Source organism: Nipponia nippon, unplaced genomic scaffold, assembly GCF_047370975.1.
Source record: "Nipponia nippon isolate SJK-2023a ecotype South Korea unplaced genomic scaffold, ASM4737097v1 scaffold_1, whole genome shotgun sequence".
NCBI classification, from domain to species: Eukaryota; Metazoa; Chordata; class Aves; order Pelecaniformes; family Threskiornithidae; genus Nipponia; species Nipponia nippon.
This window is the reverse complement of record NW_028262290.1, coordinates 43,414,799-43,442,680: the sequence shown is the minus strand read 5'-3', so window position 1 is coordinate 43,442,680 and position 27,882 is coordinate 43,414,799. Positions and strand designations below refer to the sequence as shown.

General features: G+C 44.4%; 2 protein-coding genes and 1 long non-coding RNA gene across 5 annotated transcripts in view; 1 reads left to right on the top strand and 2 right to left on the bottom strand.

The window, feature by feature from the left end:
- ATP6V1H (ATPase H+ transporting V1 subunit H) overlaps positions 1-261 on the bottom strand; it is a 52,631-nt gene extending 52,370 nt beyond the window's left edge. The window contains exon 1 of one of the 2 annotated variants that reach the window (XM_087753351.1): positions 70-261. The gene's annotated coding sequence lies outside the window, so the exon portion shown is untranslated. The remainder of the gene's footprint in view (positions 1-69) is intronic. The other variant, XM_087753343.1, reaches the window with a different exon arrangement.
- Positions 262-9,127: 8,866 nt separating this feature from the next.
- On the bottom strand, positions 9,128-27,260 carry LOC148057348 (uncharacterized). The gene is made up of 2 exons (XR_015699514.1): positions 26,981-27,260; positions 9,128-9,332 (listed from the first exon to the last, which is right to left on the bottom strand). It is a non-coding gene; the product is annotated as an uncharacterized LOC148057348 (long non-coding RNA).
- Positions 9,154-27,882, top strand: part of RGS20 (regulator of G protein signaling 20) — a 39,965-nt gene continuing 21,236 nt past the window's right edge. The window contains exon 1 of one of the 2 annotated variants that reach the window (XM_087735703.1): positions 9,154-9,276. In XM_087735703.1, coding sequence (XP_087591829.1) covers positions 9,154-9,276 — 123 coding nt within the window. Of the gene's footprint in view, positions 9,277-26,889; positions 26,973-27,882 lie in introns of those variants that run through there. The other variant, XM_087735686.1, reaches the window with a different exon arrangement.

The window sequence follows — 27,882 nt, the reverse complement described above, 5'->3', positions numbered from 1 at the left end:
ACCCCGGAGACCCCCCCACCCACCCGCCCGCCCCCATGGCGGGCAGGGCCCGGGACAGCTCTTACTCACCCCACGGGCACGCCGGCAGGTGAGGGCCGTGGAAGGGAGCAGGCTGCGGCCGCCCCTCGGCAGGCCCGGGCAGGCCGCGCACCCGAAGGCCCCCGCCGCTGCGCTCCGCCGCCCTCCGCAGCGGCCCCACAGCGACTGCCGTCATGTGACGCCGCTCACCTGACCGCGACGGCGGCCTCCGAGGGACAGCTCACCCCCGGCGCGCCCCGCCCCCGCCGAGCGCAGCGCAGCGCGGTGGGCGGGGCTCGCGGACGGCTCCACCCGGCGACCGGTAAAGCGGGCGAGCGTTAGGTCGGGCACCCGCGCACCCGTAGAGTAGACGTTTATGTACACGCACGCATATCCATATGTATATGATTTTATATAGGGATCTAATCCCGTAGCGAGAGGACCGATGGCAGGGTGCAGCGCGTCGGTGCCCACCCGTGCTGTCTGCTGACAGGAACGGCTCAGTCTTTCCACAGAGAGAAGAGAGGCTGCATGAAATGAAATGAAGCCCGGGGAGCCCCTGCCGTTCTGCCCTGCGCCCCGCCAGGGCGAGGAGCAGCCATGCTCGGGAGGGAGCCCCCGGGGAAATGGCGGGCAATGCTCCTGGTGCTGAAATCACAGCATAGAAGCATAGAATCACAGAATGGTTTGGGTTGGAAGGGACCTTAAAGATCATCTGGTTCCAACCCCCTTGCCATGATCAGGGACACCTTCCACTAGACCACGTTGCTCAAAGCCCCATCCAGCCTGGCCTTGAACACTTCCAGGGATGGGCCATCCACAGCTTCTCTGGGCAGCCTGTTCCAGTGCCTCACCCGCCGTCATAGCCCACCTCCCTGGGCTCTGCATTTTTTTCCAGTATGCAGCATTTTCTCGCTTTCTGCCTCTCATGCTGCAATGGGGCGAGTTTGCTCTTTCCTGCAGCTGGAAAGGGGGCAGGTGTTCTGGGCCCCAGCTTCTGGCAGGGAGGCCCGACTGCCTCTGCCACCTTGTGCTGCGCGGGGCCCCGCAGCCTGCCCTCTCACACCTCTCCCTCGCCTCGTGAGCTGCACCAGGTTGTGCGCTGGGGGCACACCGTTTCGTCCTTACCAAGCCGTATCTCAGTGGGAGACACACCCTGCACAAGTTCTTCCTTTTTTATAAAAATGGCCTGTATATGTTGGGCTTTGTCTCTATAAGCGAAAGGGACAGGAAACTTTTCAGACTAAAAGCCCAAGCGTTTCAGAAAACACAGGCTTAAATGTCCATGTTTCCGAGAAAAAACTTATGTCTTCAGTTGCTGAGTGAAGTTTTCCAGTCATACTGTGATGAAGTGCATAGACATACCACTCCTAGTCAGAAAAGATCCTGAAGGGTACTTCTGCTAACACAAGGAGGAAAGGCACAGAAAAGAGAAATAGGTCAGAGAGTTTTGTGTGTGAGCAGACCAAGACAGCCAACGCAGAGCTGACCTAGAGGTGTCCACAGTTAACTTTTCACTTTGCCAGGGTCTCTGTATTTTCCATTTAAAGGATACACTGTTCTTTAAATTGTACCTCACCAGTAACTCCAGTAGTGTTTTTTTAACTCAGGGAGGGTTTTCATTACTGTGCCACTGATTAATTATACTTCCTCCATAAGAACTTTTCCTTTAAAAAGGATCTTTCTACATACCAGAGTAAAACTGTTGATTTCTTGATAACATGACCACTGAGCTTAAATCCCAGGCAAAGTCCAAGTAACAGCATTTGCATTTCTTTATGCTTTAGCAGAAGAAAGCTCTCTAGGCTGTGTGCACACTCTGTGTCGTCTAGTCTGTAATAAATGCATCCATTAATGTGATTCTGTGGATTACCCAGCACATGGGGCTTTCAGGTTTTATCTAACAGGTTTGTGTTCTTGCAGGTTGCTTACATACAGTGATAAGAAACACTTGCACAACTCCTGATCTTTAGGATAGAAATCTCCACACAATCTTGAATAAAAATCTGTTACTTGGAAAGTTTATTTGAATCTGATTTTTTATTTCAGGGCCGAGAGACAGAATCCGGCCTTATTTTAACGAGTTCCTCTTTTATGAGCGTTTGTAACTTCTGTCCCGGGGCATTCTGCATTTCCTGCCTCTGCTCTGCCTTTTTGTGGCATGCCTCCCTCGCCACTCTTGTTTTGAGTCCAGCATCAGGCACCTGGAATAAACATATTCACCTTTTCCACAGCCGTTTCAAACCACATCACCAATGATGATACATATGACTCTACTCATTTTATAAAGAAACCAAAGCACAAAGGGCTTACAAGATAATCTGAACAAGGGTTGAAGCTTTTTAAATGGGATTTGCAGAACGAAGGCATCAAAGGCCTGTACAGTGGTCCCACAAACTACCATGCAGCCCTTATCTAAGCTGGAGGCACGTCAGGCTTGCCTTCCGTGAAACCCTCAGTTGTCCACAACGATGCTTCTGCCCAAACCCCGAACCGTCCCAGCGCTGAAAACACTGACGACTTAGTGCCTTCTCTTACCTCAGCCAGGTAGGGTATTCTTCCACTGCCACCCTTCCAAGCTCAGCCCAATAGTTGTCCTCAGAGTTTAAGTAAACCCATGGAAACTGCATCAGCACCTCTGAACGTGCAGTTCCAGCTGCCAGGTTTAAGACACAAATAGTGTTGCTCCCCATCATGTGCCCCTGCGTCTAGCAGGGTAATGTCCCGAATACTCGCTTCGGCATGCAAAGCCATTTCTTCTGCTGGGGATCATCTATTTCAGGTAAATCATCCAGAACACTGGGTTGCAGTTTACTTTGCACAGCGTATTTCTCCCACCCCTTTAGCACACTTCTGGGTTAACCCAGGTACCAGTACCTGAGTGCTCCGGCTGAACCCAAGTGCAAGTATACACAGGATTGTGCTTCTCTCACTTCCAGTCCCTGCTTCCAGTATTGTTCCAGTACTTTATAGTAAGCAGAGAAAAATAAATTCATGGTTTCAATCTGGTGCCCAATATGATCTCTTATTTGGAGCATGCATTAGATTCTCCGTGGTCCTTTTTTTTTCAGAGCAGACTATTGTTTTGCCTAATTGCACCACCTGCAAGAGTCTAGCACCATCCATTCAGTCTGGCTAAAAGAAGACGGATTGTTATTTGCAGTCAAAATTTTGATACTACAGCAACATGGTCATTTTTCTATAGAAAAGAACTTTGAAAAGTTGTGATTTGGCATGTTGATTTCATCATACATGGCAGACTCTGGCTTTACTATTCATTTCACAGGCAGTTCGGGGCTACAGTGAAAAATATTTTCCTGTAACTTTTCTGTAACCTTGGAGTGAGGCATAATGGCTGAAAGTATGCATCTACTGAATTAGCAGAAAGAGAAAGGCAAAGAGAGGAGAAATAATTGTAATGGTAATTACATTTTTTTTTTAACAGGAGTTCCAGGGGGCATTTAAGCAACTACCAAACAGCAAACATGACATCTATGCCAGGCAAGTTAATAGAGTCTCTAGCGGAGGAATCAAATTAGTGAGCACGATGTGCCATATTAGAGAATACAAACAATATATTGTTCCTGAATATACCTGTATAATAATATATTTAATTTACATATTCTTCTACTCCATGTAAGGGAATACATGCAAAACCTTAACAAAAAGTCACTACAGCTCCGTAAGGGACAGTCATGTCTCACACCTCTGCAGGAGTTGTTTGTGTGTGTGGACAAGGTTGGAACAGGTAGACTCCATCCACCTGGATTTATTTCCAAGAGGCATTCAGTGAGATGCATCTGCAGGTGCTCTTAAAAAAAAAAACAAAACCAACTCCTGGGTTAAAAGGAAAGGTCTGTGCATTGATTCGTAACTCAAATGAGGTATATACAACAGTGGGTAGGAAGGAATGGTCAGCTTTCACAGTGCAGAAGGGTCTTCAACAGAGTGCAAAAAGCATCTGGCTGGAGTCTGTGCTGTTCACCACACTCAGAAATGTTTGAAAAAGGAGGTAAATAGTGTAGTGAAAACTTTGCCGATGAAAGTGGTACTCCTTTGACAAGCGCACAGTTAAACTGTGAACCACCTTGCCAGGGGATGGTGGGTATGCTACAGATTTACACGCGCTCTTATCCCCTGTCTGTCAAACGCTTGGGCACATCTGACAATTTGCACTCCGTGTGAGTCCCATGAGGCCCTCTGTGTTAAGGAACTTCATTGCATTGCAAGGGTAGGCTTTGAGAAAGAAAAACTTTATATAGTCGTTACAGGAGCCTGTCTCACGTGTGCGTGAGAAAAAGAAAAAATACCTGTCTCACCTCTCTGTCTCATCACTATGACAGCAAGAGGTGATCCTCAGCAACCAGTACAAACCCATCCTGTGTCATCAGCTTCAGAGAGCACCTCATGATGCCTTATTCATTCTGGTTGATTCTCTGAACTGGATCTTGCTAAAGGTTATGATTGGAAAAGTGCTATGCTCCTGCTTTTTGGTAAGCATCTATCTTTTAGGATTCAGGTGCTGCAAAAAAATTCTCATTTAGCTGATTTTGGTCATGTCAGTGCTTTTCCATTAACTCCTGGCAGCGCAGCTTCCCTTGAAGTTGCTATATTTAGATGACTTTATTGATGCGTGAAACACAGAGAAAAATGAAAAGCAAATCAGCATGCAGGAATAAAAGTCATCAATTGCCTGAATCACAAAGAATAAAAATGTTCAATAGTTTAATACTAGAAAAAGGAATGCAGATGAGTCATCCTCACAGTACGACTACAGACAGCTGGATCATGAGAGTATTTTTCTGTTCTCCTTTCCTTCTTGTAATAAGAACAACGTATCATTGTCTCTCGTATATTCTGCAAATTACAGAAGTGTTTTGCACACCTGCCATTTAACCTTTCAGCATTCTGTAGATCACCTGGCTGTCTCCTGCATGACTGTACAAGTTTTTAACATGAATAGAAGAAATAGCTTGGAAAGTTTATCCAAGCAAAACATACTTAGAAGGTCAGGAAAAGTGAACACACTTCTCTAATTCACAAAATATTATTGACAAATAAAAAATAAAAAATGGTAAAATTTGTAAAGGAGGACATTTTCAAAGTGATACCTATACACTAGAAAAGCACAGAGACTAGCCTCACCTGTAAGAGCTACCATTCCTAAATCAAGTACTTCGTTTTACCCTAAGGTTTTTCATCCAAGGATTCAGATCAGATCTTCTGAGTGCTCAAGCTTCTACTTTTCCAAGGCTTAAAACCCATCCTCCCACGGCAATGTCGAAAGGAGCAGCATGTACATTGCATGACAAGGGATGGATGCGAGCCATAGGCATGGGCTTCTTAGCATGACTTCTTTCAGCATGAAGCCCCTATGGGTGCATTGCAAGAGCAGGACATGTTTCTTCTAGCACAGAACTAAGCACCCGGTGCACTTGGTCTGCAGACCCTAAATTAAACCTGTTATTTTTTGGCAAAGGGGGATTCTATAGCAGGAGAGAGGCAGCAGCAGAGAAGAAGAAACCATGATTCACGTCTGCTTGTGGGCTGCAAGAGGGAAACATTAGAGGGAATCTAGCTGGTTTTGTAATGTATGAAACTTGAAGCCTTTTTGAGCATTAGTGGCTAAGTCCATACAACACTAATGTAAAGTAGGAGGATCTTTGTTTTCTAGATAAAAGCAATACGAAGAAACGAGCTCAAGGTCACACAAATGGGGAAAACCAAAGAACATGTTGTTGTAAATCTAAAATACTCCTTTCCCCAAGGCACTGCTCCACAGTACACAAGAAGACAATGGTGCAAGAAAGAAACGAATGTACAATAATCTGTCTCTAATGCAAGGTGAGAAAAAATATATCAGAATATGTCCATCTTTGTGTCTTCCAGCACCTTATCTCATACACTATGTATTAATGCCTAAAGAGGAAGACTGCTAGTTGTCTCCCAGAAGATATGATTTGCTCTTTTTTTCTACTGGTGGAAATTGTGTGTGTTATCTCTAAATTTCAGAATAAAATAAATAGAGCTAAATAAATAGAGCTAATTATTTAAATACCTTACTATTTTATATGTTTATTTTTTTATAATTTGAAATATATATTTCAACTACAGATAAGAAAAATACAGTCACTGACTTTCTTAGTCCTTTTGACAGATTTTTGCTAAAAAACTTCTCATCCAAGATGCTCCTTTGGGCTTTTTAGTGCTATGGATCAAAAGAGCACTATGGCTTTTGAAAAATGTCATTGGACATCTAGATATGTCTTTACGAGCCAAACAACCTGCAAAAAAATCTAGCATGATTTGATATTGCAAGGAAGTATAAAAATTCTTCACATACTGGAGCAAATCCCAATGATTTCTGATGATCCACTGATACACAACCAACTTCTAATCCTGGAGAGAAAATGCTGTGACATTTGTAACGTTTGAATGGACTTGACATATTTTACAATTCTGGTTTCTCCTTATTGTCATCTCAAGGGTTTCCCATATAATCCCTCTCTCCCAGCAGATTTCATGTTTCCCTCACAGGCATCAGGGAGGACCTGTGGCACAGGGGAACGGGGAACTCGAGATTCTTTTCTCTCCTGTCTAAGGGTGGAGGGTTGTCACAGAAGAGGCTTCCTTTCACAGAAACAGAAGTGACTTTTCAGTGTGAGGAGATATGGAGTGCCTCACTGGACATTTTTCCTGAGTAATTATAGCAAGATTGGCCCACTGTGAACGGGACTTTTACTGTTTCATCTGTCTTTGTTTTTTCCTCTTATTTTATCTTCATTTTAGTGTCTGTATCCTGGTGGGAGAACATCATTCTGTGAGCATTTTTTTAAAAGAATAAATCCTGGTTCTTGCAACCAATATAGACTTATCTGACTTCTAGGTCATAGATCTTGGATCATTTTTCTTTTAAATTAATCAGATCCTTCCTTGCCTAAAGGATCTGGTAAAGCTAATACACTACAAATTTGCAAATGTCGTATCAGGCAACCTTCTGATTGCTCCACCGCCTCTTTGAAATTAAGTTTTGCATGCTCAGTTAAAGAACCAAACATATCTTATCCTCAATAGGAGCGGTGTTTTTGAAGGAAAAATAAACTAACATTTTATTGTAATAAATACATCTTCAACTTTTTTCCCTGGTAGTATGGAACAATGCTATATTGTCAGAAAATTGGAAGTGAAGTACTGTGCAGAAACAGGAACAGAAAGGCCAGCACAAAACTAACTGTTGAGAAATAAATGCAGTTGGGGTTAAAATAGTAGAGTACGTTATTTTAGGGAATAGGGACAAGTGTCTCTGTCTCATGAACATGCCCTGCTGTATTGAAAGCTGGAGGGTGTCAGAGTCTCCAGCCCCTCTTTGCAGCCTACAGCATGTCTCCTTCTCTCACCATCAGTGTCTGCTGCTTTGTGCCAACAGCACTTGTCTGGACAAGGGGATCCACACCTGAATGTGTAGAAGGAGCACTCTTCTCTGGGAAACTGCTGCAGTACCAGATGAAATAAAGCCCACCTCTGGGTTAAAATTAAAAAAAAAAACAATAGATCCTTTAACTTCATCCTCTCTCACAAGAAAAGGCTAGGTCAGAGCAGTAGCTTCTTGGAGGAAAAAGGAAATGCTGAGCTACCCAGTGCTGCTGACAGTAAGCCTGGTTAGAGGACAGAAAAGAAGGTGGTTGCCTAAACCTCAGGTTGCCTAAACCTAAACCTAAGCTTGTCAAGCCAAATGCTGGAAAAAGTGTTCTCTCATTGGTCTCTGTTTTACTCCTCAGCACTTACTGGATTTCTCTGAGAAAAGACAGAGATGTGACCAAGGCGCCTCTTCTCACAAGAGATGCTATGGAGGCAGATGGCATTATCTCTACCTTATAGCTACAATGCTGAATTGTCAAAACTTTTGACTCTTGGCAGAAAAAAATGTTGGTTTAGACATATTTTTCAACTTGGAAAAAGATTTTATAAACGTTCAAAATAGATAGAATATCCCATCAGACACTTTTAAAATGGAAGCTCTCTTGGCTCCCCATTTATAGTAACTTCTCATTTGGAAGTTTCAGCTAACTCTAATAAAAATACTAACTTAAAATATAAAATTATTAAAACTGGAAGTATTTTGAAATGATGAATAAATTAACAGATTGCTTCTTTTCAGTGCACCCTGACATATGTATGAGTTTGACTGTCTGCTCTCACCAGGATAAGATGTTTTAAAAGGCTCCCAAATGCTTTCCCACACAAGGAACACTATTATTTGCTTAGCTCTCATTACAACAGCATTGCTAATGACCAGAACTATAAACAATGTTTACATAATTATTTGAATGAAAATTTCACAATAATTTAATATTCCTCCTAACTTTTCTGTGTTTTTCCCATCTGTATCTCGAAAAGCACAAAAAATAAATGGTGCATGAATGTTGACAAACAGAAGGCAAAAGCCTGGCAGCCCTCTGGAAAGCTAAGAGAAAGAATCTATTAATAATCTACCTGGGGTCTTAGTCTTTATATTTAGTTTGTCTTTATCCGCAGACATGGCTGCTGCTCGTGTGGTGTTTTCTTTGGGGCTGGAAGGATTACCAGTAGACCATCTGTTCAGTCAATGAGAAAAAACGTGATTGACAGGTGCCACTGACCTAAGACAGACATCTCCATTTTGTGCTGCCTGCGGAGTATAACTGCGTGCTGAGTTGCTTCTTCCTTCAAGTTGTAAATTAGATACATTCACTCTGAGGTGATAAAATGTGTTTCATGATTGTTACAGCCTGTTTCTCTGACATGTATTCAACCACTATGTGCCTGTCTTCCTCCCTGTCAACTTACTAAAACCTATGAAGTCGTAAATCTAATCTCTAAGCTGGCATGATGCTGAGGGGATGAGGCACCGCAGATATGTGAGGGCAGATAATCCTGCTTGTCTCCAGAACTGTGGAGGCTGCAGGAAGAACTGGCAAGCTGCAAGAGGCCCTGACATTTGCCCATTGGTGTACACCAAGGATGAGCCATCTCTATGTTGTTGTCATTCAGCCCAATGTTTGGGATTTGGTTTTGTTTCATCGTTAAATAAAAGTGGTGCTATTCCAAGAAAGGTCATTGTAAAATTGGATTCAGGAACAGCTTTTTTATTTCTCGATGTGGAGGCAAGTTTTGCTGTACTTCAGGACTCATAGCTATCATGCAGACAACTGTCAAGCAAAGGAGACCCTCCAAAATGAAGATGAAGAGGATATTAAAGCAGCACGGTGGATTTTCAAGGTAAGACAAAATCCAGGGTTATTCAAATGTCCAGAAGGAAGGGGGAAATGATGTATCTGCAAAGAAGCAGAGAGAAAGTGTTAATGTCATGTATAACAGCCATAGACTATTTGTCACAAAGACATCGGTATTCATGTAGGTTTCCTTTATTCCTGAACCTCATCCTCTGCCCTCTGTTCCTCGGCATGTTGCAACCACAGTGACAAAGGAGGTGGTGATCTGCCTTCCTGTTAAGTGTCTGCTTTCAAACAATGTATTAAACACATCCATCTAACTCATAAAAATGATTCATACTTTGTGAAGCTAATCTGTGGTTAGAAGGGTGAGGGAAAATATGTTGCTTCATGGTGTTCAGACACCGAAGAGGTCTGCATTTTTTACTGATGCTACCTCAGATGATTTTTATTGGTAGTTAACAAAAGAAGATATCCCAAAGAAATCAAACACTGCATAATACTAGAATCTATTAGGGCATTACAGTAACTTCCCTTTAATGAACCTGTAGAGCTGAACAATTTTCCTTAATTAAAAACAACAGTCATGTATCTTCTAGATTATGTCAAAAGCCTGAAAGCTGCCTGAGGGGTGAACCAATGTTATTTATGGTGAGCAGCACGCTCCTGTGCAGCTCAACAGAGCAAGAGAGACAGGTGCAAGAAATCGTATCTTATTAAAACTTTGGTGCAGAAGTGGTGCACCCTGGTGTATGGTAGGGAAAAGAACGTGATAGCAAAATCACACACTCTTGGAACCACAAAGTTTGGGTTTTTTTCAGACTAACTTAGCACCAGAGTGGAGAGGGACTAAGGCAGCCAGTCGAGGTTGTTGGCAGGGTTGGTGAAAGGCAAGACAGGGGAAGAAGCCATTCCCCATTCCACATCTGCCCTACAGACATTCAAGTTAAAGCAAAAATTGGCTTCTCCATCCTATCTGCTTAGCCAATGCACGTCCGTTTCCAGGAGGCCATTTAATTTGAATTACAGGAATACACTCATCAGAAATCCTAAATGACTTTCACTGCTTTTGCTGAGAGGAAATACTCAGCCTGCTTTGCCACTGTCAGAAAACTGTTTCTGATAATGAACCAAGTACACTCCTTTCAGAATTTCATGTCATTCTGTCTCATTATCTGTCCACTTAGCACATGAGCCTGGGGACTTCTTGGCCCTCATGAAAGCAGAGGGGGTTTTGTCACAGGCACAATGGCTCCTGAATTTAACCCTTGGTTGTCATACCTTCTGTTCTTCACAGCTCATGTCCCTACTCATTTCTCATTGAGCCATCCTATTATTCGTCCCGCGTGAATTGTTCCTTTCAGTTTGGTGATCGCTTTTACGGCTCTCGCCTGAAATCCTACATTGTTGCCAAGTATCTGAGAACATGGTGCACAGGACTGAGTCAGGGACCTCACAGAGGGCAACACATTATTTCTCTGCTCTGTGAAAGGATTTATCTGTCTGCAGAGGGACCTAAATGACACTGCAAGGTTCAGGGCCACTTAGTGTCCACAGTTTCTTAAACACCAGCGCTGCCAGCTTCCCTTCTCCTGCTGGCTATCTGTCCCATTTACTTTGTTCTGTGCTTATGTTTCTAAATGCTGCAGCTCCACCAGTGTGGCTCTCTTCTCTGGTACCAGGGACAGCCTGCAGGGACAGCCCAGGAGATGCTCTGTAACCAGTTCATGAGCTCAGCTGAGGTGAAATTGCTGTTGTGTGGAAGCTCTTGTATGAGGCTACATGCTCTGGGGGAACATGTCTCCAGAACTTCATAAACCATATCAGCATATGAACCTTTCACATATGTAATGTAAGCAATGTTACTAGTAGTTAATGAGTCTACAAGGACTGTGTTAGTGATAGGAAATTAGAAAACTTACCTGTCTAGAAATGTGTACTGCCCTAAGGCTGGGGAATTAAACTGCAGGCTTTACTTCACATAGGAAAGAAACACTTTTCTTTTTAACCGATAGAGAACAAAGGCACAGAGGGTTTATATGATTTCCCAGGACTTAGGAAATCAACTTGAAGTTTGTAAGGTTCAAGACCAGTTTGTCACTTACACTCCCAGAATAGACAAGATCACACCAAAACTTTTTCTTATGTGACATTGAAGCCCGCAGAAAGTTCAGATTCTTTCTGGTATAATGTTTCTATATGTGACACTGATCGCTATAGACAAACTATGTCCTTAGACCCATAAATTTGTTTGACTAACAGGGACTTGATCAGACTGATTCCCCAGTCCTCATTAATTCTCATGTTCCCTTCTGCCTGAGGTGAGGTTTTGAATGTGATGCTTCTGAATGTGAGAAATGGCTGCTTTGAGAGCAGGTTGCCATCTGATTCAACATGCCAAATAGTAAAAAAATTGAAATATTAAATAAATTAGAATAAAAAAATCCCAAAACCAACTCTTTTAACAGAACACTTGAATTAGGTTTATTTATTCTTGAACATGCTCTCAAAGAGAAAGTGAAGGCCTTTTAAATTCTTTTCATTACATTTAAATTAACTCAGTGAGTTGTTTATTTCTAATCTCCATTTGCATTGCTTGAAAAGCCTTTCCCTCTGACATGTTTGCATCTTGATTTATAAAAGTGTTAAAAAGCAAAAGTGAATAAACTTTTTGCGAGTCTCAACACAAAGATCCAAGAACTTACTTAACCCAGAGCTAACATAGACACATTCTCATGTGCTCCCAATGTACTTTTTGCCAGTTAACAAAATAACACCCCAGAAACATTACACTGCTCAGGGAGACAGCGAGAGGTTGCAAATAGATCACAGTATTTTCCTAATGACAAAATGTGGCCAAAGTCCCATTACACATAGCTCATTGCCATCAGTTCCTCAGAAGAGGATGAGAATGTTCTCCACAGAGATGCCACATTTTAGTTCTTGTCCAGGTTACAACTGGATAGGACCCATTTCAATTGCATAACATAACTATGATTTCTAAACATAAAGGCTCCAGATTTGGTTGGGTTTACATGAATAATACACCTACAGACAACAAGTGACTAGGCAAGCACAAAACAACAGTGTCAGGGCTCTGAGGGCACTAATAAGCCTTAATGGTCCTGACTAGCCTCACCTGGGGCCTCACCTCACACCCATGGATCCAGCAGCTCTAAGCTCCATCCTGAGGGCCTGCTCCCTGTCTGAGCTGTGTTGAAGGAATGCTGGCCTCCAGCTGAGTGACAGCCATGCCCCATTTGGTGGTAGAGCCACATGGTTGAGACCTTAACCCACACCCTGGGCTGGCTTCCTGGCTTGATCTTGGCTGTCCCTTGTCAGTGTGGGCTTGCCTGGTGATTGTGGGACTTGATCTTAACCTTGATCTGGGGGGTTGACTTCCACCCTGCAGTGATATTGTGTTATGATCTGGACCATGCTTGGACTATCTCCATGTCTGTCCTGTTTGCCTTGCTTAAGTACTGTGGGATGGGCTGTGGCTGGTGAGGCTTCTGTCTTGCTGGCTGTGGGATCCCCTTGGATCCCTGCACTTTTCCTGAGGGAGCAGCCCTGCTCTCTGGCAAGCAGAATCCTTTCCAGATCTTATTGAGAAGTGTCTTACCTGTAAAGGCTTGCTTTCTTCTGTTCCCCAAGGCGTGGAGCAGAGAGGAAAGCATAGTGTGAGATGAGAAGGTGTGTGCCAAGAAAAGAGAGCAGCTATTAAGTCTTCTTTAGCATCACCCTTTAGGCTGAGGCTTAAGGAGACCCCAGTTACACCAGCATTGCCTTTCTGCTTGCCAGGTCCTACCCATTTGAGTTCTGTGTAGGAAGCCAGGTAGAAACTGAAATGGCCACAAGCATGCTGTTTGGGGGAACAGCCCAAGGGAAGCATGACACCCTTTTTCCTGCATCCAGCTGATCTCAGCTCTACAGAAGTCCTTTGGTTTTGGAGATGTCAAACAGTATCCCGTGAACTGCATGTAATGTGGAAGTCACTCGTGACCATGCACAGCTCATCTAAATTATTCAGCAACTGCTATGAATCATGATTTGTTTCATAAAATAAGGATCCATTCACAAACAACTCCAGAAAGGTCAAAAATCATAAAAGATGTTCTTTGCAAAGGACAACATGCCAGTTGAATGATTGCACTGCTTTGCCAAGTACTCTGGTGTCTTCAGGTGATGAGTGCTGTCAGTCATTAATTACTATTGCTGTTAACAGTCCCTCTGAAGTCAGATATTGTCTTTATTTTTTAGAAGAGTAAGAAAAGTCCTGATATTAGTAAATATACTCACCCTCTTCAGTCAACATAATCTCTCCCATGTACATTTTCACATCAGGAGTGTTTGTTTGGTGAGGTCTGTTTTTCATACTTAGTCACGGTAGCATTTGTATGTCTTAAAGCTTGTGATTGTGTCATAGGGTGTTAGGAACAAACCAAGCAGTAACTTATAGCAAGAACACATTCTTTCCGTTCTTTTGAACAGGTGTTGTACTTAGTTAAATAGGCTGAAACATAGTTTAAAAGTCACATTTTATCTAATTCTTATGTTTGAGATGGGCAGGGGATACAAACTCTATGGCAGTGGATTGAATCACTTGGCAGCTAACACTCTTCATCTTTGCCAAAATAGTTATTCTTACACAGCACATATAAAATTTGAGACATATTTGATGCTCTGTTTTATTCAGGAGCAAAGTTTCAAAGGGAGACAGAATTCTGGGAGAGAAATAGGAGTATTACAGAGTATTTAGGACCACTAAATTATGAGCATCTAGTCTTATTGACAACTTCATTGATAATACAGTATACTTTTAGGTAGGGAAAAGAGTGGGTATTTTGCTGAATAGTTTAAGATAGTGAGGTAAAAACATATACAGTTGGTTTTAAAGGTAAGGAAATTATTTCTAGGACAAGCTGGAGAACATTATCTCTCTGTGGTCTTCTGTGCTGGTTAATTTTGTTTTCTTGACATGTACCCTTTATAAGAAGGGTTTATCTTGTCCTTGAAGTGTTTTTACTAGTTAAGAAAGGGGTACTCTTTCATATTTTTACAGACTGTATCAATCCTAAAGTATCAATCGGTTTGCTACCTGCAGTGTCCAGCAAAATACTGAGGCACGTCTCATCAGCAGACCTCTTAGGAGGATTAAGGCCTGTCAGCCCCCAACCCTGCAAGAGGGGTCGGGTAGAAACTGGTTGTAGTTCCTCTTGTTTGCAAGAGAATTCCTCCAAGGAAAAACTTGTTTCATTAATTGCTGCTTTCATAAGTCACAAAGTACTCCTGGGGCACAGGAGGCAGTATGTCAGGGTTACTCCATACCCAGGTCTTTAACACTTATTAGGGTCAGGTCATCAATGCTGTGAAAAAGGCTGTTACTAGTCATTTGGGGGGCTAGAGTCTTCTTTTCATCTGGTCATGTGAAGTGGGAGATCTGTTAGCTTAACTATAGTACTTGTAACTATGGTATAGACATTTCGTCTTTGAACGATTTATGTTCATCATGGTATGAATCTGCTGGTCAGATAAAGTGCCTACAGTTTTCTGTATTGGGTGAGGGAAGTAAAACAAACCAATAAATTGAAAGTAAAAAGTTACTTGGAATCCCAAATAAACATTAATAGCTATTAAATAATTATTCTCATAGCTAAAAACAGCACAATCCACAACAAGCCGTGGTCATCCCAGTGACCAGCATCACTGCATTGTGCATTTAGGTGCACTGGTGTCCCCTAGAGCCCACGTGTCTGAGCTGGGGACTAGGTGTCTGCATATGTATGAGCAGAACTGAGTACATGAGGACAGGATTCAAAAAGCCACCATTCTGGAGAGGCAGCCATCAGCAGAAACACCAAATGACATTAGAGATAGGCCTCTCCTTTCATTTGTGAATCACAGACCCAGATGCTCTCCTGAAATTACACCTCCCTGTCCTAACACAGGACAGAGGAGTGCTTTCTCCTGACAGCCCAGCACTTGCTGCTGTTGCCCAAATTATAGGAAGTCCAGGTTCAAAACCTTCCCCTGAGGTGACTTGAAACTACACACACCAGAATAACCTGTCTGCTTACTGCAATGTGTCTGTGAGAAGGATAGCGGATGTCCCTTCCTTCCCTTGTGTTGAAAGCATTCTTTGTCATATAATAATTTAATATTCCTTGTGTAAGGGTGGTGGTGATGCTTTACTGTGCACTTACCATGCAAGGGTCTGCGATTCAATGATAAATACTTCCATTTTCCTTTTTAACAGGTATTCAGTGAGGCCCAGACCAAAATCCACAGGGAGGTCCCTTGCAGCTAGATCAGAGAGCCATTCTCCTTCTCCTCCAACTGGTTAGCTGGGTCCAAGCCAGGGAGGGCACTTCTGAAAGCTAAGGCTGACAGACCGCCTCCAGCAGCTAGGCCACCAGCCTGTGAGATCAACCCATGCAAATTCAGAGTGGAAGAAGGACCAGAGCCTGGCTCTCCAACAGATATGCTAACAGCAGCACTCAGACATGTAGGTCTGTGGGTGGGGGCTGGGTGGTATCTGGGGCTTTGGCTCCCAAATGAAGGGTGATGCACACACAGTGCCAAATCTGTCCCATAACTTCCTTTGAAAGATGCAGCATAAATGCTGTTTCCTGAAATTGGGAGTTTCCTCTGTCCCCGTGAGGCAGCTCCCCATGCAGTGTGTTGGCGTTGCTCTAGACAACTCATACCATTAAATATAATTCCTTTAAAAAATAATATGCTTCAATCTTTAGTACCATACATGAATGTAAGAACAGATGAATGTGGCTTGTGCAGGAATTATTCTATATCGGGCAGAAAAAGTTGCTTGTTTTTTTTACTGTAGGGGTGGTTGAACAGGGGGACAGGTTGCCCAGAGAGGCTGTGAAGTCTCCATCCTGAGAGGTATTCAAATTCTGCTTGGCAGAGTCCTAGGAAGCCTGAGAGAAGAAGGTTGGACTAAATGATCTGCAGAGGCCCCTTCCAACCTCAACTATTCTGTGAAACAAAGAGCTCTTCACAGTGCCTTTCTTTTTCAACTGTTCTGTAGTTACATGGCATAATAATATTTTTTTAATTCATAAGAGATTTTTCTTTTGCATCCAGAAACACTGTTCTGAGAGTAGCTAGCTGTATTGCTCAGTGTTGTCTATGAGCCAATAATAGCTGCGCAGACAGCAATCAGAGGGCATTCTTTTGTAAATGTTGTCAAAATAATAATGTACTACACATTAATGGGTGAATTACTTGCATATTAATGGTGTGCAAATTTTCTAGTCCTCGGAGATAATTTGTACTAATTGCAATCATGTGTTTTTCCAATTTAGTGATTTACGTATTTTACCTTTGAAATAGCCCTAAAACTTCCTTTTTAGCTGTGCAACTTTGAAATGGAAAAATGCAGAATCCTGGGCTGATGAAGGTATTACTGTCAGAAAGAATTTAATTAATACAAAAACCAAAAGATAAACTGTTTTTACACTAGTTCCAGAAATTTTTCAGCAAAACAATCCTAGACTGACCTAAACTACAGAGACGTTCATTAATATAAGGTGACCTTCTTTAAGTGGCACAAAATGTCACGCTGGTTAATAAATAACCCACTCAGCCTAGATCTAAATCAACTAACTTGAGATATGGGTAACTTCAGATTAACAAATATATTAATTTAGGGTATCCTTCCACCAGCAAGAATCAACAGTTTAGATAAAGGGTACTGGGGAAAAAAACCCAACTCTTTCTCCCTGGGAGACCATGGAGACCTTCTTAAAAGGGCAGCTAGTTTGGGTGTCTGTGAGTCGGGAGGAATTGACCTTTACTCCTTGATAAGTCTCTCACACCCAGACTGATGAAAGTAAATGATTTCCAGTAAAATACAAAACTAAAATGAAGTACAACATCAGCCCCAGAGTGATAAGACATAATACAGTTAGTGTTGCTCTGATTTATGGTTTCTCCTAGAGACCATCATGTGGTAGAGATCACCTGAGCACAGTGTTCCCATCACACCCTGTTTTATTTCCAGTACACCTCATGTCCAATTGAAAGAGGAATTGTGGTGTGGGGTTTTTTTAGCTCAGATTTCTCAGGGATTTCTGAGTGCCAGAGGAATCCCTAAGTGCCAGAATAAGTCATGCCCAGATTGCAGGTATCAGGCAGTCCACTCTAATTAGCAAATCCTTCCAGTGACCAGGAGAATGATGTGGGGTGTAGTATCATCAAAGACAGTTCTGGATGGGAGCTTGAAAGTGTCATCTGACCTTTGCTGCTAGGATCAACCATCCCCAAGCCCTTACTGGCACGGCTTTACCTTGCCTGCTCTTTAAAACCTCGCTAACACAGACTCCACAGTTTGGGCAGCCTGCTCCAGTGCTTCACCATCCTACTGTTAAAAACCCATGTTTAACCTAAATTTCCCTGCCTGTAGTTTAAATCCATTACTCCTTGCTGTATTTGTAGTGAGCGTGAACAGTAATTTACTCCTTCCCTTTGCCTGTTTGTATACAATGCATGCTACCTGATACGCATTTCCCGTGAGTGGTGCAAAGACAGAAAAGTCATGAATCACATACATGCTTTTTCACAGCAATTTCTTTCCACAAAAAATTCAAAGACTCTAGGGGAAATAAATGTTCCTTTCAAGCCATTTAGAGCTTACTCAGTCCTACATTTTGCTGGCCCCTTCTGTGCAATAACAGGACAGCTTTTTACTCCCGTTTATTTGCATCTCTTTACCATCCAGTCAAAAGAAAGATGCAAAAAGAGATCAGAATATCCTACCACAAATATCATAATTTCAAAGCCCAGCTCCGGGTTGCTGGGTGACAGCTAGGCGCATCCTCCTGAGAGCAGGTCAAAGTCAAAGCCCCACCAAGCCAGGAAATGCAAGGGAGAGACCATCGCTCTTCCACAAGAGGCCACACAGGGAATGAAAGCACCTTGTTTATGTACGATATAAGTAGCTGTACGTTTCATCACAAGCATCAAAACTTAACTCTGAAGCAGGCAGAATGTCATTTTTCCGTCGGCCACATCCAAAAGGTGTGCTGAAGGGTAATGCTTGGGAAATGGCAAGGATCTGTAAGCAGGTGAACTGGTGAAGCCTGGCTCGCAGAGGGTTTGTGCCTGCTTACTGACTGATTTTCATGTCTGAGAAGGCTTGGCCTTTCCCATAGCCCACCCCTGTGCTGGGCACTGATTCCAATGAAACTTTCAGGAATTTAGATGGTGAGATCTTTAACTTAACAGATCTTCAGTCTACCACCAGATGTGGGTGGAAACAGCTCAGGAGGCTAATTGTCCTCTATAATATACTTCTAGTGTTATTCTCAAAATAAAGCTAATCTAAAACACCTTATCAACTGTTAAAGGTAAGAACAGACTGCAACAAACCAGGAGCTGCCCAGTGACGCCATCCAAGCAGCAGCTGATGATCTTACAAAATGTCACATCAGTTTTCCTGGTTCACTGTTGCAAGCGCTTAATTACGCTCACAAGAAGGATGAAAATTATTCTCGGGAGACTAGAGAGGTCAGATGTAGGTTGAAGAATTCATACAGAAAAAGGGCAAGGGCACAACTTTATTTTGTTATTAATTCAGTTCCATTTGTGAACACAGTTTAATTTCAGGAAGTAGCTGCGATTTTTTTCCTGTGACATCTTGTGTGATTTACTTTAGGACTCAATAAAGTAGAAAACAGTTCTTACTGTTCTGTCGACTTCACTCTTTCCTTTGACGGTAATCAAGTTAAGAGCAAAAACAGTGGCTCAGACGTAGACCAAGATAGGATAAAGTATGTGTTCTTGAACTGCATAACAATTGGCATTTATTATGAGAGGTAAGAGGATTATAATATTTTAAATTATTAATTCTCTTGCATTGCAGTGCTTGATTTTGTCCATGGTCTTCTTTTTTTATTACCAAACTGATTTATTTAAACACAAGCATTTTTCTGGGAGGGATGTCTTTGGGGAAGGGACGCTCCTTTTAGGGATTCCTTGACAATCCTGGAGTTTAGTATCCCAAATAGGCTTTGGCATTCACACCCTTTGTGCCTTCTGGTATTTGGAACTTGTGCTCAGATTTGCACGGGTGCACAGACTGCACCAGGGAAGCGGCCGAGTTCCTCCTTTCTGTCCCTTTGTCCTGTTTTTTCATTTGCAAATTCTTGCTCCATTTACTGATCCACATTACCCAGAATTCGGCATGTCAATAAATGGGACATCTATAACATCTATATTTAATATGGGCTCTAAATAAGAGGGTTAAAGGGTGTTTCTCAGTTTACATCCAGATCTTCTGGACTGTTTGGCATAGAATAGTTGGATAGTTCTCCAGTCAGAAGACTGAGTCACAGCCTTAAAAGCCAGGGACATTTCTTCAAACTAGCATTTCTTTATGTTCACTGAAATTTTTGATTCTGAAAGATGGTTGCTATTTTTATGACAGGCTAGGCTTCCTCACTGCACTGTTTATTCTGTTCATACAGACCCTGTGCAGATAAATGCATGTGCTTCATTTAAGCACAAGAATAGCATCTGCTTGAATGATTTACCTGACCAACAACAGTGGCATACTCAGACTACAAAATTGTTTCAGACTCATAAAAAAGCTGTGCTCTCTCAAGTATCATACTGGGTTGTAAGCAGGCACACTTTAAACAGAACGAAAAGCCAAACAAACGAAAAGCCAAACCAGTAGTTTCTTACCAGCCTTTCCAAATCATCAGGAGAAATAAGTTAAAGGTGTTACAGATCAGAGAAGAAGGTATAGGCTATTGCAGGCAGGCCACTTTCAGTCCCACTTTGTCTTTTCTGTGTTCAGTCAGGAGGCAGGTTTGAAATGAAGTGCAGAAAGGAGATTGGGAGGGACATTTCGTCTGCCCCGGAGGAGGACATGGCCTTTTGAAACAGTAGTGTAACAGAGGAAAACCACCACAAGTGTGGTCTGTTAATGAGTTGTTTTGAACAACAATACATAAAGATGGGATATAAAAAGAGATTTGTCCAAATTTCTACCCATCTGGACTGCTGTTCTCCCTCTCTCAGGACACTTCTAGAACCGCAGCAGTGTATTTCCAATTGCAGGGAAACATGACAGACAGCCCCAGAGTGGCCAAAGGAAAAGGTCCAGCCTGTAGAAAGGAGTGTCAGTCTCTCTGAGCATCAGACAGGAGAAACGTGGTTTCACAGGAGGACATCAAGTGCCTTCCCCAAAAGCTCAGTAGCTCTGAGCTTTTTTTTTCCTTCTTTTTTTTCTAGAGTTCCTCTGTATCTATGTGTAACTCGGTATCTGTGGTGTCAAGGGAGACCTGGGAACTGATACCATTTGTAAGTCTGCCTCTAAGCCCAAAGCAAGCATGACATTTAGCCAGTAATTTGTGCTATCTGCAATATCACAGTCTCTCTAATCCAGGCATGTATCCAGCCTACATGGGTAAGATCACATAAGGCATCTCTGAAAGAAAGATTAGTAAGAGATTCTGCAAGGAAGCCTGAGGCCTTTCTGCTCACTCCCACAGGGGTATCTACATTACAGGGATAACCTGGCCCCTCTAAATCCGTATTTGTTCAGTTCCATTGATAACTTAGTACACTGGGGTATATATCACCTGAAGTTTTCCCATTTGCCAAATATGTTCACTTTCTCCTCACCATCATTCTTATCAGATCAGGGCCTCTTCCTCCTGTTGCCATTCAAAGGTCTTTTTAAGATGCTGGAGAAATACTCCTTGTCACCACCTCAAACTAGTTTGCAATGACACAAATACAGAGTTTGCTCTTCATGCCAGCATCAATCAGCCTAGAACATTCTCATTTCTGATACTATTCTTTTTAACCCCATACTCTGTAGCACTCTCTCGTTGCCTGCTCTTTATTCTTTTGTTCTTATTTTTCAAAGGAATTACAGTGCATTTTAGCTCTGATGTCTTTTCGTGTTCTCTGCCACATCCTGTAAATGAGTTTTATTTTCTCCCATCAGCCTTTTAACATGGCTGCATAATTCCCCCAGTTCCTCCAGATTTTCTGAGGTCCAAAATCTTATCAAAAGTCACTGGCAGAAGTCACAGTTGCTTCCTTGGGAATCTTGTCAAGCTGGAATATTACTGTGCAGCCAAATTGTGCAACCGGGCTTTCAGATACACTTTGAAGTACTCTGAAACCTCAAGCTGTTTGGGAACATTGGTTCCAAATTGCCCCATCAATCTTCCTTTCTGAATCAGCTCTGGAATATAACTACAAACTACTTTCTATACCTAAAAATTGCAGTCTTGTCAGTTTTGGATTCTTCTTTAATTTAACTATTTTTATTACTTACCAAGCATCTGTGTGGTAAGGATCCTGTGTAATAATTAGGTTACGTGTGACCCAGAATATCAGGAATATTCCTGCAGGTCATGGTTGGATAGGTACCTCTTGAGTGACATTGATATTCTGAAGATATTTTCCTTTGCTAATCATGAATAGAGGAAAATATTTGTGTCTCCAGTTTTAGTTCATTTAATGTCTGTTATAGGCAGAGAAGAGGACCCCTAACAGCACAAGGAGGAATAGTGCTTTGGCACTAATCCTCAGCTGTTGAGGTTCCCCATTCAAATTGTAGGTGCACAGTGACACCTTCTGGAGGCTTGTAATGAGAGTTACTGAGACGCTTCCTTCCATCAGCTGGAAACGCACAATTTTGATATGTAGAAGCTAATCTTTTTCTGGTCAACATTTTGCCCAGGCATTTGGTACAAGTTCTCTGATGTCGTCGGGACATACGCTAAGAGAACGTCGTCATGATGGGAGAATTTTTTTTTTTTAAATCAACCCAGACCTGTAAGTTTTCTTAATGATTCCAAATAATTCAAAGGTTTATGAAAAAAAAAAAAAAAAAAAAAAAAGCATAGAATTAGAGATGTATGTAAACCTTGTGATTTAAAAACATGTAGTTGGCATTACATTTTTAACTATTTATTGACACACAGAAGGTGAGAGGGCCAGACAATATAGTGAGGCTTCAATTTGCCAAATATGGCAAATGAAATGAATAACATAGCTTCTTAATGCAGTCATACTTTAACAAAGATTTCATTTTTTGTATGTGTCATATTGCAATTTCTAATTAGACCTTCTTTGCCTGAGCTGCCGGCTTCCTGGGTAGTCTGTCAATCTGCCAGAAACTGAGTCACCAAGGATTTTAAGCACGTGAGTTGTGCCACGGAACTGTCTGAGGGCTCACGAACACCACGGTACCTGCATGCATCAGCTGGACTGGGGCCAGAATGGGGAGCAGAGCCATCACTGGGCTGACTCTGAGGCTCTAAAACCCAGGATTCAGTCCTATTACACAAAAACATCTTCTTATTTCTAATATTTAATTCCATCTCAAATATTATTTCCTTTTAAGCTTCCTCTTCCTTAGAAGTAACAAAGATGTGATACATAGGAGTGGAAAAAAAAACAGGGCTGTGAGTGCACACAGCAGAGAAGAGACTGACTGGTATAAATACTGAGGCTGAGTTTTAGCAGAACATACATTTGGGATTGACCAACCCTGAGAAAGTACATCACCCTAGAAAATAACCTTACGGTGCTGAAATAGTTAGCAAAGTATGAAGCAGAGCCATCAATAGCAAACAATTCTGGCTGCACTGGGATCTAAGCCACGTCTAACCATTACAATAACTTTTCAAGCACTAGTCCTAACATAATGCAATCACAGGTTTTAGCATAAGACCTTGAGGAAACATAATCCTCCAGCAAAAGACTAAGAGAAACCTACATATGTCCTACTGAACGGTTAAATTTTGACAACATGAATGACATGGCATTGGGAGGAATTTCCCAGTGTGACTTTCACAGTTGGGCTTACACAAAATAAATTCTACTGGAGAATTAACACATTGCTATTAATGTTTATGAAAAATGAAAAACTAACAGGCACCCCCCACATGTGGGATAAGTTAATGCTCTGTGGGCTACGCCATGCAGCTCTATGGTTAGTTTTACATGTTTGAAGACTCTGGTTTATTCTGTCTCCCATCAACATTGGACTTACGTCTTCTATTTGAAATCAATTACTAATAGATCCATTAAGAAAAGTTACTTACAGCTGTACATAACTAATGTTAAAAGAATACAAATATTTAAAAGTTGAGAAAGCTGTTTCCCATAATATCACCGGCATTGTGTTCACTTCAAAATGTGGTTACTTAAAATGTACATTTTAAGTTTTGATTAAGGAATAAGATAAAGCAAGTACTAGAATACTGCTAATATACTAAACAAAAAAAAAAAAATCTAAGTTCAACTAAAGTCCCTGGAAACTCATTTTACTTCTGAAAATATCTCTGCTCCCAGAAAAGTCTATGGGTCTTCAAAGTGATTTGTAACAAATGCACTTTCATGTTAATGAAAACAGTCAAACATGGCTTCTTTCTGTTGGAATTGCTCCCTAATTCACTATGAATCAGCTCCATTCAATGGTCTAGAAACTCTCTATTTAACAACTGAAGTGAGCAGGAAACACTAAAATAGACTAGTACCCGTAAGCTGCCATACAAATGTGTATGACCTCTCCTTGGGCAAGGAGCAGAAGTCCAGGTGTGAGGCCCAGCAATCTGTCCTAACACCTTAAAGCAAAACAGGCCCCCAAAATGCTGATGTGCGCATTATGTCACCCACTGAAGTGTGATTGCAATAATGTTGGAATACAATGTTGTTAAAATACAGATACCTGTTCTATATTGCCTTTCTTATAACCTGTTCTTAATATTTTCAATGAGAACAAATTAAAAAATTACTGTACGAGTTTGTAACAATAATAATAACAACAACAACAGTAACAGGTTCCTTCATTCCCCCACAGACAAAACGAGGAATAATATTAACTAGACAGATCTGCAGAAAGAGAGAGGCTGGAGTCTAAGAACCATATGAAGGGACAATATTGAATAGCAAGGGCACCCTCAGATAAAGTCACTCCCTTCTGATGTAGAATAAAATAAAACTGCTTCATGCTGGATAGACTTCCCTCCTAAGAGTTTATCAATAGCTTATGTAGACTTAATGTGAAATGTTCAGGGAAGTCTAGTAAAGGGATTTTTTTTTTCTAATGCCTTATATAGTAGTAGCTAATATCAATATTGAAATTGAGTCATGATTTAATAATTAGCTTGTGTGTTACAAACAGAGGTGCCACTATATGGGATTAGGAGGTGATTTTATGAAATACACAGTTGACGTGTAAACACTCCATTTTCCATAAGGTATTTTTTGGAACAGAACAAAGACCCAGGCCCAATACTCCCATGCCTAGCTAGATTGTCAAGATGTTCACATTTTGCTTTCTCTCTGTCGTAGTGAAGTTGAATTAACCTGTACAAAGTGGGGCAGCAGTGGGGACTAAGAATACGGTCAGAGACATGCACATGCAGAGCAAGCTACTCTGATGGCTGAGGGAATTTTCTTTTGCACACAAGAAATGCGTGCTCAAATTCCTTTTAGGCAGAGGAAGGGGTTCAGTCTCTGTCTCTCAGCTCTTAAAGTCCCTCAACTTTAAAACCCCTTTCAACGAAGTCCAAGCACTTGTTTATGCAGTTCTGTCTTATGCAGCTGGACATCAGCCTGCATCCATTAGTCAGGGAGAAAGGAGAAGAAGATGCCTATTCTACCAATTTTGAGAGGACTTTAGGCCTCCAAGATGCTCAGCAGTTTCAGGATTTAGGTGGTTGTGTACATATGCAATGACGCAGATGTACCTGCCTAGAGAGCTGGGTAGAGTTGTCTGCAAACACCAAGCACTGGAAGATGCTCATCTTAGGTGGCTTTGTTTATCTAGCACCATTCATGCTAGGGAGCATGAGTACAATCTTTCTGTACAATACTGTGCACTATCACTATGCATCATTAATGCTGAAAAAACTAGCCAGCTTTAATAAGGTTGATCATGACCCTCCTGAGAGAAATAGAAAGGATGGAGCAAGACCTTCCAAAGGGGTTACACTGTGCCAGCCTTTTAAACCTGCACTCGTTCAAGCATTCCTGCTAAGATTTAGAAAGCCACCTGGGACCGTAGTCTGGAGAGGGCTTAGGGGAGTCGCATCCACTCACTGGTCTGAGAAATGACTGCCTTTCCTGGCAGAGTGACTAGGAGCTGGATTCAAAAGCCAGTGGTTCTAACAGGTGTTTTGATCTTGGTCTCAGGACACATGAAGAACCACCTTGGTACACTTACTGAGCCTTTCTTCCCTTTCCTCTGCCAAGGAGTGAGGCAGTGTCGTTTAATCCTAATTGTCAAGCCTGTAATACCTCCATATGTCCTGTCTGGGCTTTGACAATTGTAATTCAGCACAGAAGTGCATTTAACATCCCATTCCTGTGCTTTGTGCCACAATCAAAAGGGCAGAGATTTGCAGAAGGGCTCCTTGCCACCAGGCAGGAGAAATACTGGGGGACGGGGGCGGAATCAACCTTTCTATTTTTTACAGTCTCCTGGGAACATTGTCCAGCTGCCACCCTAGCTCACCTCTCTGAACAGACCTAGGGGACCTCTCTGCTGCTAAGCAACAGCAAGCTCTCCTTATGTGCAGGAACGGCAGCTTTCCCTGCAGGTCTCGGCTCTAAGGAGCACCTTCCCCTGGCACCAATGGCACCACAGCCCTGTTCTCCCATTGCTGTAGCAGTGGCTTTGGCCTTCGAGGGCGGCACCGTCACCACGGGAAGGGCTTTCTTCACACTGTGCAGACTTCAGTTCCCCTCTGTCTCTTTGATGTCAAGAGATTGGTTGTGGGCCAGAAATGGGGAAGATGTTTTGAGAAGGGCTGGGCCTTGATGAAAAAAGCGGGAGGCGGCGGGGCGGCTGCAGGACCCTGGACAGGGCCCGGCGGCGGCCCGGGCCGGGCGGGGGGGGCTGCGCTCCGCTCCGCTCCGCGGGGTCCCGCCCGCCGCCGCAGCCCCTCCCGCCCGCCCTGGTTGGCTTTTTGGGTGGTTTGGGGGGTTTTGGGGGGGAGGGGGTTGCTTTTTACGTGTAGGTTGTAAGTGGCCAACCTCGTCCCCGTGCTCCTCTGGTCCAGCCCCGCACCCCAAGGGGCACCGGCTCGGTACGAGAAGTCTCCTCCACTCCGCACCTAAAGGGCCGGCTTGGAAAAGTTACAGACAGCGTGCCTGCGGGGGGGCGAGGGGGCAGCCCCGAGCACCCAGGCACCCACCGGTGGGGGTTCAAGTCTGCCGCCCCCCGATTAGCACCGCGGTGGAGGGGCTCCGCTCGGGGCCGGGCTGTGCAGGGCGCCCGCCTGCCCCCCCGGTGATGCTTATTTTGTGTTTTTCTCTCTCTCTCTCTCTCCCCGCCCCGTACCCCCGCTCCCACACCTCCCCCGCACGCCGCAGCCTCCCAGGCCTGCCGGGCCCCTGGCCCCGCTGCCAGCTCTGCTCTCCAGCCCCTTCCTGCGGCCGCACCTCCCCGCCCGCCGGCCCTGCCCGCGCTTCGTCTCGGCGCCCCGTCCAGACGCCCCGGGGCCCCGCTTCGGCCCCGCCGGCTTGGCGGCGCTGCTGGCCGGGAGCGGGGCGGCCGCCTGCTGCCCGCTCGCCGCCCTGCTGCGGGGCCGCTGGGCTGAGCCGCCGCCGCCGGCCCCCGCCCCGGCCCCGGCGCCGCCGCCGCTGCCGCCGCCCAGCCGCCTCCCCCCGGAGCGCCGGAGATGCCCGGCGTGCCACGGAGCCGCGCCGCCGCAGCCCCGCGCTGCCCCCGAGCCGCCCGGCGCTGTGAGTACCGCTCGTGGGGCCGCGTCCGCCCCTTCCTCCTCCTCCTCCTCCCCGCACCGGGGAAGCCGCTGTCCGCCCACGTGCCCCCCGCCGGCACCGGGGGCGCTGGGTGAGCTCGCCCGGCCGAGAGCCCCGGGCTCCGCAGGCAAAGCCCGCCGCTCGCCGTCTGCCATCCCCATCGCTCCCCGGGTCCAGCGAGGCGGCTCCTGCGGCCGCCGTGCTCCGCACCCGCTGCGCGGGCGGGAAGGGAGCAGCCCCGACGGCAGGGCTGCCCGCCAGGTCTCCCGGTGACCGGCAGCCCAGCTCCGGGAACCGGGAACGCGCTGGGCGCTCGTGCAGCGCATCAGTCTCGGTTCCACGGGAAGACCGTGTCCCTCTGCCCGGGGACGGCGCTGGCACAAGCCAGCCGCAGCCGTCCCCTTAACCCTCCTCCCGCCGACGGGCGCGCTGCGCCCTGCCGGCAGACGGCGTTTGGGGCCGCGGTGGCGGGACGTTATCGGTGAGCTCGTCCCCAAAACGCGGCGGTGTCGGTAAGGGCGCTGCTGGGCGGCCCGCCCCGGAGGAGCGGGGTCAGCGCCGAGCCCGGCGGCCGCTGCCAGCCGTCCTGCGCGGGGCCGGGCGCACGCCGCCCCCGGGGCCGCGCTGCGCCGCTGCCGCAGCCGGTAGCGCCGTGCCCCGCCGGAAGGGGGGCGCTAGAGCGAGAGAGCCCGGCGGCGCTGGGCTGGGCGCCTCTGAAGACAGGAGGCGGCTGGCGGGGAGGGAGGGAAGATGCGGTTACTTAAAATGCAGGCGTGCTCCAGTCCCGGGTTTATAAGCACGGCTCTCATTTAAGGCACCTATGAACATTAAAGCACCGGTACCGAGCGCCGCGGCGGCACCGCCGCCTCTCCAAGCCCTTCCCACGCCCCCC